At 39.8% G+C, this 10,753-nt stretch overlaps 3 protein-coding genes and 1 long non-coding RNA gene across 6 annotated transcripts; 1 reads left to right on the top strand and 3 right to left on the bottom strand.

Moving 5' to 3' along the window:
• Positions 1 to 485: 485 nt before the first annotated feature.
• Positions 486 to 2,504, bottom strand: LOC121594480 (T-complex protein 11-like protein 2). 2 transcript variants are annotated; one of them, XM_041917752.1, is made up of 3 exons: positions 2,299 to 2,504; positions 953 to 2,240; positions 726 to 879 (listed from the first exon to the last, which is right to left on the bottom strand). In XM_041917752.1, exons 1-3 carry the CDS (start codon positions 2,313 to 2,315, stop codon positions 841 to 843), a joined length of 1,344 nt encoding a protein of 447 aa, XP_041773686.1. In that variant the 5' UTR covers positions 2,316 to 2,504; the 3' UTR covers positions 726 to 840. The 2 variants fall into 2 exon arrangements, with proteins under 2 accessions (XP_041773685.1, XP_041773686.1); XM_041917751.1 differs by having other exon boundaries at positions 486 to 2,240.
• A 90-nt stretch (positions 2,505 to 2,594) lies between these two features.
• On the top strand, positions 2,595 to 8,875 carry LOC121593749. 2 transcript variants are annotated; one of them, XM_041916397.1, is made up of 9 exons: positions 2,595 to 2,971; positions 5,939 to 6,002; positions 6,158 to 6,272; positions 6,369 to 6,445; positions 6,658 to 6,895; positions 6,971 to 7,050; positions 7,133 to 7,418; positions 7,490 to 7,584; positions 7,711 to 8,875. In XM_041916397.1, exons 2-9 carry the CDS (start codon positions 5,961 to 5,963, stop codon positions 8,200 to 8,202), a joined length of 1,425 nt encoding a protein of 474 aa, XP_041772331.1. In that variant the 5' UTR covers positions 2,595 to 2,971; positions 5,939 to 5,960; the 3' UTR covers positions 8,203 to 8,875. The 2 variants fall into 2 exon arrangements, with proteins under 2 accessions (XP_041772331.1, XP_041772332.1); XM_041916398.1 differs by lacking the exon at positions 2,595 to 2,971 and having other exon boundaries at positions 5,778 to 6,002; positions 6,113 to 6,272.
• LOC121593751 lies at positions 3,954 to 6,163 on the bottom strand. The gene is made up of 3 exons (XR_006004835.1): positions 5,873 to 6,163; positions 4,241 to 4,875; positions 3,954 to 4,177 (listed from the first exon to the last, which is right to left on the bottom strand). It is a non-coding gene; the product is annotated as an uncharacterized LOC121593751 (long non-coding RNA).
• LOC121593750 lies at positions 8,875 to 10,424 on the bottom strand. Its single transcript, XM_041916399.1, has 3 exons — positions 10,141 to 10,424; positions 9,836 to 10,070; positions 8,875 to 9,720 (listed from the first exon to the last, which is right to left on the bottom strand). The coding sequence occupies exons 1-3, from the start codon at positions 10,195 to 10,197 to the stop codon at positions 9,071 to 9,073; spliced, it is 942 nt and encodes a 313-aa protein (XP_041772333.1). The 5' UTR covers positions 10,198 to 10,424; the 3' UTR covers positions 8,875 to 9,070.
• Between the last annotated feature and the right edge of the window lie 329 nt (positions 10,425 to 10,753).

The following is a 10,753-nucleotide window of genomic DNA, read 5'->3' as shown; positions in this document are numbered from 1 at the left end:
ATCAGAACGAGCGTGGCCCGCACGGCCTGTAAATGCGAATTGAATAAATGGAAACAAAATTAAATAGCTAAGTGGCCACTCGTGAAGTAATAACCCTTACGAAGTGGAGTTTACCTGGGGCGCATTCTCGGTGGCTCGGCTGTATTCGCGAGTGTGTGCCATTCCGGGGAAAAGGGATTCCGTTTTTGTTTCTCTTCTTGTGTACGGTATGTTTTCCTCGGCTTACGTCTAAGCTAAATCTGTCGCTTGGTCCGAAATGGGTTTACATTGTGCTGGCACACACAAAAATAAAAGAATAGTACATCGTTGGCCCTTACGGCAGTGTAAGTGTGATACGCCGAAGAGAGATTTCTTACGCCGTCGGATGTCATATCGGTAGGTCGGTATATTGACAACTACAAGTTTAATGTATATTTAAATTAGAATGTAAAATTAAAGCATATTTAAGTTGCTATAAAGACGATTATCTGTGGCTATTACTCAAATTTCGCACTACACATTTCTTTATTCAATTAGCCAAGGAGGTATACTTAATAGAAAATGAATTAGCTTGGCTCTGCATAAAAGCAACAGAAACCCCTGTAAGACATAACGATAAGATGACGCTGATCTATTGTTCTCTCATCTATCTCTCTGTCTTTGAGTTGACAGAGTACCCTCTATTTACGGTAAAACTTTGTAACAGTTTAATGTAATTTTGAAAACAGTAGCAATTTCTTGAGCGGTCATAGGTATACATAAATAGGTTTACTCCGACCTGTTATCCCTCGTTCACAGCCTTCAAGTAGAACGAACCGTATACGCTAAAGTTAAAGGTGACAAGAATAATAAATTGTCTAGCTAGTTCAATCGTCTGCTCGCGATAATCTTGGAACTCAACTGGAAAGGAAACATATTGTCTATTTTCAATAAGTAGCAGGTTCTTCAAATATGCCATTAGTTGGACTCTTACTGAGGAGTAAGCCGAAGTGCGGCAATTAATGCTGACTATTTGGGCGTACAGGGAAATCTTCTTGTTTTCAGTAATCAGCAGTCCATTCGATTCCTGCGAATGTTCCGTGATACTAGCAAGGACGCATGAACAAATGTTCTTTAGCATTTCACTCTGGTTGTATTTCACAGGGAAGTTTGTGCTCGCGATGGTCAGTTGAGCAGCCAAATGTTGACGCCTCGGATGAGTGACCATACTTGGTACAGATTTGAACGTGATCTGCATACTGGCGGCACAAGCACACAAGCGAAACATTTGTTCTTTCAGTTGTTCCAAACGTCCAGCATCGATCTCTAGCAGTTCCGGCAACGGATATCGTTTCTCAATTTGGATCAACTCTTGGTACGGTTCGACAAAATATTCCGGCATATGAATATCGATCAGCTTGATTGTTTGGAAATTCTTAGAGGAAGACGCATCGCCCACCAAAACGCCACTGTGAGTGCTGTTGATGGAAGAAAGTGTGCGCTTTAACCACGCCTTAGTGTTTGGGAACTTTTTGCGATCAAATGTCGCCCTCATTTCGCTAAACTTTTCTCGCTCATAGTTGATGGAGTAGTGCATGATGGTAGGACGTGTGGATGCCAGCAAATAGTTGGCCATTTCATACTTCATTTTCTCCAGCACCTCCATTATTCCACGCAGCTGGCCAATGGGTTTAGTTTCTCTTTTCAGTTTCATGATTTCTTCATCACGTGCCGGGCAGCAGATCATTCCCATGAGGTTGATGATTATGAGACGGAATTCATTAAGAACAGTATCGTTGCGTACCTGTGTACTGTCACGCATCAACTGCTTTTCATCCAGCAACAAGGTAACCGTATACAATGCACGATCATTTTTTCCTCGCAGCAAGGATTTAAATGACTGCTTTATATCCCGAATCAGCTGAATCACCATATTGTAGCTGGGAGGTTTAAGTGACAGCTCATCTTGCATTCGATTCCAGTAGGCATCTTTCGCCAGCTTATTGAACTGGGTAATAAACGAATCAGGAGCTGTGGATCTATCATAGAATTTGTAGTTCATGGCCAACTCGTGCAAGAGATCCTTGTCGTCCAGCACGCGTTCCAATTCACACACGGCAACGAATTTTTCCGGCTCATTACGTTTTGATGGAATAATGAATCCTATGTTCTTTGCGTTGTTTGTACTGAGGCTTGCCCTTTCCAAAAGGTCGGCCAATAGACGAAGGACGTGGTTTTTGTTTTCCTCTCCAACAGGAGGACTCTTCTTACGATTATCCAAACTGAAAACAGAGCATCTGTGTCAACATGTTGAGAAATGTACTGAATCGACATGCTTACCCGGTAGGATGCGTCATACTTGAACTATGCAATTTAGAAACATAAAGTAGATGTTTTACACGAATTCGTAGCTAGGTGGTTGATGAAATCTCAAATAAAATTAATTTGAAAGCTTAAAATTTCCGAAGATGTACGCTAGCGGCATGTTCTAGCATGTCCGGCAATGTTGAACTGTCAAAGAGTGAGAGAGATGGAGATTGAGAGAGATCGCCTGGCTAACTAGACCTATCAATTTATCTGTAGCCATGCCGATGCTCCATTACCCTACCGATTCCTAGATGAGTCTCACTACCTATTCTAAACATTGGTCAAGAAACTATAAATACAAGTCCCCTTCCCACTAGAGATCAACGGGTAAAGCTAAATGAACTCAAGATTTTCTTTGTTTGACCAACTGCCAACAAATCCGTCAGACAATGCCAACAAAGGCATTTCAGAATTGCACCGTTACTGCGAAGATTCCTTATCCTCAAACGATACGTAATAGGTGATTGTTTAGTAAAATACACTTGGATAGTAATTTCTTGCAATTTAATTAAGGTCTAGTTTGGGTCCTGATCGGTGTTTCATTGACAGTGAATTCAAAATTCTTGTAATAAAAATTTCAAAATCCCTTTGTATCTTGAACAACGGCAGCCGATATGACTGATGAAACGATCAACAAGTACACTTAGTAAGTATTATCAACTATGTAAACAGTGAACAGTTTGATGAGCAGAACGGGAACAAAACTTCTACATTAAACTGCAATAATGCTAGCCACCAGGCTACCAGTTGCTTGAAATTTAATTTATAGGGGCGTGAGAATCGGAAAAGCCCGCTTTACAGAATGAGAGCATTACATAACGTAAATTAAGCTAAAAAGCCCTTCATTCATGCTGCCAAAAGTATTATCCAAAGAGAAGATGTAGAACAACTAAGTTAATGTTTTGGTAGCAGGTGGGGCTTGAACCCATGACGGACATGTTGTTAAGTCGTACGAGTTGAAGAGTGTATTACTAGACCTGCCTAAGTCCTTCAGGACTAAATTATTTTCCCAAGAAAATGCTACTTATCAGTTGGTTGATGGTTATGGTTCAACCTGACTTTGCCATTTTTTCCACCAGAGTGTACCACTCAACGATAGCAGTCGACTGTTTCCATGTGGTCTGTGCGTGGAAGGATGTGCGTGAGTTAGAGGGTCGCCGATCAGAGGATTCACTCACAGAAAGAGTGAATAAGAGAGAGAGAGAGACAGAGAAAGAGAAGGAGAGAGAGAAAGAGAGAGAGAGAAAGAGAGAGAGAGAAAAAAAGAGAGGGAAAGAGAGAGAGAGAGAGAGAGAGAGAGAGAGATTACAACACACATGATGGGAGCAGACTCATTCGTGCGGCTGAGCTTAAGCAGATTAGGTTTAACCGGGCCCGTGCTAATATTTTATAATCATGGCTTTTATTACATTTTAGTCGATGAACATGAGTCCCTTTCATTACTGTGTTAACATCTGTGCACCCGAGATAAAAGTATTCAGTAAATCGAACAAATTATTGATTTGTTACAAGGGGTTTGTACTATGGGTTTTATTCAGTCATCATATTTTGCTGCAGTCTTTCATTTTTTTTAAATTTGTTGGTTGTTTTTTTTTCTAAAGACTTTTTGCCTATTGGCCTTATTCGCCTATAAGTCTTTCACTGATCGGCACGTTTTTGTCTATTTAAGTAACTTTTCCATATTTTACAATCCATTTTTTGTTGTTGTTTGATTGGTTTCACTGGTCCTATGCATCGTTTATCTGCTATTTGCAACGATTTCGTCTTCATGTTTGTACAGCTTCAACTTGTTATCTTCTCATCACAAAAGTTCAGTGATAATGGCTAGTTGCATGGTGGTGCCTAAAGATGGCTGAGCACAAAATGCGAATTATGGTCAGAACTCAATTTTTATCTCAAAATTTTATTTACTCACCTATAGAAATCAATCTTTATAAATTCATCTCGCACTCCACCAGCGTAAAAGAGCTCTTTCCAGTCTAATACACTCCATGCAAACGATACTTCTTGCGCAAGCAGGAAGTCCCAATGTGAGAGTAAGCCGCAAACGATTAGCAACAGAATGGCAATGGATGGCATTTTTTGTACCGATCAGACACGTTACACATCGAGCACAAACGGCAGAACCAACTATCAGTGAGCAGCTCCAGGGCTAGACTGATTATTTTTGGAATCAATCAATCCGTACGGCAACGGCCTTTTTCAAGGCGATATTTCGAGATGATTCTTGGATGTTCTTCTGTGCCTGGTGCTTCCTAGGCGCCCTGATAAGAAGGTTGTTCTTATTTCACACTCATGCTAACAACGTACGCAAATGTGCTTCACTTCGCTGTTTGATGAATGAATCAGGTGTCGGGCTGTGTGAGCGTTACTATGTTTTCACACTTTTTTCTAATTGACCTTCAACATAGTTTGGTTCCATTTGATCGCATTTTGTTGTCAGCACAGTGATGAGCAATCATCACCAACCGTAAATTCATCAACCGTAAATTTTGTAAACTTTTAATGTTATTCAAATTTAAAGGGACAAGTATTTTGAAGAAGGAAAAGCTGAAAAACAGAAAAATAAAACGGATGATGTTGCTATTGCACTGTCATTCAGATTTACCTGTTCTTGGTCGTTTTGTATTCCAAGATGCTTTATATTAAACCAATAATAAGTTGCTTGAGAAAGTCAAAATTAGGAATTTAAAATTTAAATTATAATCAGAATTTTAAATAATAAATAATGAACGTGATTTAATGTTACAATATTGCCGGGGTAAAATTAAATAAAGGGTGTCCTATTATTGTACCTGAATTTCTTGTTGATCTTTGGGAGAAATGGTTTTTGTTAGTTAGATTTTCCTATTTGAACATGCAAATTGAATATTTATTTCTAAGTTTTATTTTACACATTTGGCTAGTCATAGTTTCTATTATTATTATTATTATTATTAATATTATTTATTTATTATTATAGAGAATTTAAGTCAATTAACCACATTCGCCTCTTTAGCCTTGGAGTGAATTGTACTGTGTTCATAACTGGTTAGATCTCGTGGTGCAGGTATCTAATCACGACCACTGGCAACGTCACATTTAATAATTCTTAATAAATCAATATTACTTTCATATTCTTTACTTTTTACCTTAACATTTTATACAACATAATGATTTAACTATTTCAAACAAGGTCAAATGCAATGCATAATGATTTAATGAACAAATAATTAGAATAAAATAAGCCTAAATTTACAAAATAATAAATAAATGTCTACTTTTCATGTTCTAATATCATAAACCTTAAAATACTATGCATATTTATAACAACACGTGCCAAGGATGGTATGAAAATTTCCCGCCACATTAGAGTTGTTGCCCGGTGGTAAAACTACTACAAACCACGAAGCTGTCATTTGCCAAACTGTCATTCTCTTTTGAGCGCGTCCATTATTGTTTACAAACTCTGTTGACGATAACGTCGCGTAGGGAAGCGATATTAAACTGTCCGCTTTTCTATCATTTTTAAGAAGTTTTAACAAACTAAGGGTTACCTAATACATACCCTGCTTCACGATTGCGTTAAGTTTCGTCGAAGGTTTTATATTCGAAGTTACGTTTCCGTTCACAGGACGGAAGCATTCTAGAAGAAAATGGATGAATACGACGATAGCAGTATGATGACCGAATTCTTGGTAAGTAGATCTTTATTAACACATTCACTGCTGTATCAGATCCAAGCCCCGGCAGTGATGTGTGTGCCGGCGTCTTATATCCGTATTGATTACTATTGCTCTCGTGGTAGTGTTTGTCATTTCAATTTCTAATTGTACTTTCATTCGGATAAAAGGACTTTCCCGACAATGAGAATAATGTTGAATTCGTCAAGGTAGAACAAATATCAAATTCGGACGATGATGATATCTTTCACGAAGAAGTTGTTATGCCAGATTACGTTTCACGTGGTAAGCGAATTGAAATAATGCTGTCAGCATTCCTGTATCTCCTGTGGAAAAATCCCACGAAAACAAACAGATTCTTCTCTTTTCTTTACCTTTTAGAGACAAGTACCACTGGTTCACAGCCCATAAATGAAAAAAGTCACGAACAATCAAAAGTATCCAAGTTGAAGCGATCGGTATGTATGGCAATGTATGGCTTTCTATGATGTAAAAAGTACAGTAACATTTGGACTTCAGGGCAGTGGTTCCCACCTTCCTTGGAGGTAACGTTGCTTCTCGACACTTCCCTTATGTCCGAATGGATAGGGGAAAACCATTGCCACCTCATTACTCGCTGTTTTTGGGAAAATTGTTTTCTCACTTTTACTGTACGGTTCCCTTCTTGCAGATAAAGCTAAAGGAAGAGGTCGTGCTGACGCTCATTGACACCGTAAAAAGGATGCCGGAGCTGTGGAAGCAAGACGCACCAGGCTACCGAGACTTGTGTGTACAGCAGCAAGCATGGAACACGATTGCGGCGCAGTTTGGTGTGCCGGTAGAAAATCTGAAGGAAAAGTGGAAAATGTTGCGCACTCAGTTTCGTTCAAACCATTCGAAGGTGCGAAACAAAAGAATGAATGGATCAGGTAAATGCATTTTTGTGAAGTAGGAAAGTAAAATCGTTGAAAAGAAGCATTTATGAACTAAGAATGCATTTTAAGATGCTGAACCCGACTACCAGCCAACATGGTTTGCGTACGAGGCAATGAAGTTTCTTCGCGATGGCGATATTTCAAATTCTGTGAGTATCTCGTGCTACGTAAATAAGCGAATACAGTACTAATTATAGCAAATTTACTGCCATATCGTTTATCGTTGACCAGGATAATTCAAGTGCAGCTGCTCCCTCGATGCAAGATCCCTCCGGCGGATATCCTGATGATACCGATGCGCGTGAAGTCATCCTTGAGCTTATCAGGCATATACAGCAGAGGCCCGCACTGTGGGATAAAACGCATCAGTATTACAAAAATGCAGCGGTACAGTACCGGGCGTGGAAAACGCTGGAACAACGTTTGCATCTCCCGATTGCAGATATGAAACGAAAATGGCAACACCTGAGGGTCCAGCTTCGAAATAATCTCAGAAAAGTGAAAGCAATGTCAGCGGGTGCGTAGTACATTTATCTCGATTTTGTTATCAAGATTGGGGTAATAGTTTGTTTGCGCTTCTTTTTGCAGCTGGCGAGGAATATCAACCAACGTGGTTTGCGTACGAGGCGATGCAGTTCATTCGCAAGAATTACTGCAATGCTGATGAGCAGCCTGCAGCAACAGTGAGTATCGTGAAATTATTTTTTACCTTTTGCCGGGTAATATTACTAACGGAAGCTAACGAAAGGTTGGAATCGATGGTGCGTAAGAATCTAAATGTGCATGGCTCCATTCTTATCAAATTATAGCCGGAAATAAGTGTAAAGCAACCCAGTACGCAAGTTGCGGTCGTACCGACGCCGCCCGTGCCGATCGAAGGTCCAACTATAAGTCGAGAATTCAAACGACGCCACTCAAGCCCGATACGTACCCCAGAAAAAGTGCCTCGGTTAACCCCCTGCACATCCACCACACCACCCCCCACCTCCAGTCCAATCCCAAAACCCGAATCGATACGACCGGTGCCGTACGTTACGAACTGTAAGGTGGAACCGTTCATTATACGTACCTTTCGTAATCTGTCCAAAATTACGGACCAAATAGCGCAGACGAAAGCATCGCCGTACAGTGGGCTGCTCGATCATCTGGGGTCGGTTCTGGGGCGGAAGCGGCAAAGAGATTTTAAGGAAATTGAAGCTGTGCTGCTGAACTGCTTGCGCGAGCTGCAAAAGTTCCCGAACGTAACGAAAGAAAGTTTGCAGGGTGAAGCTGAGACAGATGATGAGGAGCAATTACTTTAGGTAATTGGTATTAACGAACTAACTTTTCTGGTGTACGGGAAGGTTTTAATCTGTACATATGCAAAATTTGACAGACTTCTTTAAAAAATAAGTTGTTGAGTATATCTGTCTTCAGGTCTTTTTTATAGTCGTTCTCGGTTAAGAGAGTTTAATAAGTTTTCAGTTTTCAGTTCATGCTATTCAAATACAGGCGGTCCTCGAGATAGACGGGTAATAATTTCCGCGTAAGTCGAATCTCGTGATTTTAAGCCAAAATATCATTAATTTTCGTGTAATTTTGCCAGTAAGGGGTGATTTTAGACACTATAATTATTAATAGGCATGATTCTGACTGAATATAACAGTTATAAACGATTAAAAATGGGTTTGAACATTCGAGCAAAAGGGAAATTATTTGTAATTTGACAATTGATGTGCCAAATCAGTACAATTTGCTTAAAGAACTGTCAAATTTAGAAAACCGCGTATCTCCGAATCCGCGTTTAAGAGATACCGTGTAACTCGGGGACTACCTGCAATTGTGTTTGTATTAACATAAGTCTTTATAAAATGACGAAATAGTTAATTATCGAACGTAAATGAAAGAAAAAAAAACTGTTAGGCATATATGGAGCACCATTGGCTGTACGAGTTGAAAAAGTATAACTGATTGAAATAACTAATTAGTTTTTGATACGAATGGAAACTATTTATTTAATTTGAAAGAATTACTTTGCATAATATTCGAATTACACTTTCGATAAATTTACACGATTTATACGTAGCATCATAACATTTAACAAGTCTTAATTCTAATTCTTTTTTAATTAGTCTGTTTTAAGTAAAAAACTCTGCGTTGTTCAAAGTAATACGTCTACCTCGGTCCTCACTAACACTCCAAAGAGGCAGATGCCATTGCACGACAGGTGCTCTGCCGTACACCCTTTACCTGTGCTCTCTTGGTTGCATTCTTTAGTTTTTTCATAAAGAAGATTGCCACACGCTTATTGTTAACCACGGTCATCGAGGTCGTGCCAATGCGCTGGAACAATTTCGTCACATTTGTCATCTGCATCATGGCGATCTTCTGCGCACCCTTACCGATCCCTGTCCAGCTGCAACAGGTGAGAAATCTTCTCGTAAACAGCATATCTATCGCATCCGACATTCGGTTATCGCACAGCATATCAATTATGTTGCTCTCGAGCCACTGTCTTATCTTCTCCTCGTATTCCGGCTTGGCCAGCTCGTCGTTAAACGTTTCCAGCTGCTCTAAGCTGTCGATCTTTTCGAAATCGATGTCAACGTACATGGGCTTCTTTTGCTCGATCGAGTCTGCGTTGTTCAGTATCGACTGGAACTGATCGCCAATCGTATCCAGCTTGCCATTTATTTCCAACAGGCTGGTCTCTATGCCCAACAGCCGTTGATCGGTTTTGGAGAATAAGCTTATGAGCGATTCATTTGCGGCCGGTGCTTCCGTGCAGTTTGTTGCCGTAGACGGTGTTGTGGAATTAAATGGCATTTTTTCTCTTAATGCTGAAAAATAATAGGCGAATATAAGCAGCATATTCCACAGCATTTACATAAAATTATTGTACGCTCAGAAAGGCATCATAAAGCTTTGGAAACTTTAATTTACCCCTGCACTTACTTGCTCGGTTGCGTCCTGTTTTATCCTCGGTGTTTGTTGTGTTCGGTGTTTGCTTCATGTGAGGTTTTTTACGCACACTCACCTCCTCAAACATGCCGTCCTGAAATAGCTCGTTATCATCTATTTCAACGTTGCTGATGAACGGATCACCGTCTTGGTTCGTGCCGCATTCCACCTTGATAAACTCAATCATCGTATCCTCGCTGTCGTATTCCATCTCTTCCTGGTGGTCGCGCTGCAAGAATTTAAAGATAACGTTATTCCAGAACAAGCAATTTCTGAAGAATTTTAACACTAAATCTTACCACGTTCTCCGTTGTTTGCTTCGCGGCAGCAACACGCTTCTTTCGTTGCCGATCCATCACAAAAGCAAGTGAAGTTTTTGTAGAAACTGAGGAAAATTTGTGTTGTTAATTCTACTTCCTTTAGTCGTACGTATGCCTCATGAACTGAGTGTAAAACTCAAGTCAATTTGTATATCATTATCCGATAAATCCGGCGTCCTCCCCGAACAACGCTAGAAAAATGCGACAAATTTCAGCAAACTAAAACAAAACCATTCGGTAAACAATGATCCACGCTCATTGACAGTTCCTTACAGTCTGCTCTCTACATACGCTGTTTATGCGTTCCCGGGGCATCAAAGTAAGTCGAATATCACGTTTTTCTGCTACACACATATGACCAATCGGTTTTTTTTAAATAAAATTAAGTCCATTTACACACTAAACCATTGACTTGATGCAATTCATGCAGATTATTTTTAATCTATCTGATGTTTCAGTGCATTGAAAGTGTTTAGAGTCAAACTATATGTTTTGCATTCGTCAATTCTTGGGGCAAATATTACTGATTTTGACCGATGAACTGTAAAATAAAGAAAACCGCGTATCACCAAATCCGCGAATATCAGGAGCC

The sequence above is a fragment of the Anopheles merus genome, chromosome 2L, assembly GCF_017562075.2.
Source record: "Anopheles merus strain MAF chromosome 2L, AmerM5.1, whole genome shotgun sequence".
Taxonomy (NCBI): Eukaryota; Metazoa; Arthropoda; class Insecta; order Diptera; family Culicidae; genus Anopheles; species Anopheles merus.
Note: the sequence above shows the minus strand (reverse complement) of the source record. Positions and strands in the feature narration are given on the sequence as shown.

Excerpts from the sequence above, each read along its gene's own strand:
- LOC121593749 (XM_041916397.1), top strand. The coding sequence starts at position 5,961 with ATGGATGAATACGACGATAGCAGTATGATGACCGAATTCTTG. Across the intron at positions 6,446-6,657 it reads TATCCAAGTTGAAGCGATCG|ATAAAGCTAAAGGAAGAGGT; the intron begins GTATGTATGGCA and ends CCCTTCTTGCAG. Across the intron at positions 7,419-7,489 it reads AGTGAAAGCAATGTCAGCGG|CTGGCGAGGAATATCAACCA; the intron begins GTGCGTAGTACA and ends TTCTTTTTGCAG.
- LOC121593750 (XM_041916399.1), bottom strand. The coding sequence starts at position 10,197 with ATGGATCGGCAACGAAAGAAGCGTGTTGCTGCCGCGAAGCAAACAACG. Across the intron at positions 10,071-10,140 it reads AGCAAACAACGGAGAACGTG|CGCGACCACCAGGAAGAGAT; the intron begins GTAAGATTTAGT and ends AAATTCTTGCAG. Across the intron at positions 9,721-9,835 it reads AACAGGACGCAACCGAGCAA|CATTAAGAGAAAAAATGCCA; the intron begins GTAAGTGCAGGG and ends ATTATTTTTCAG.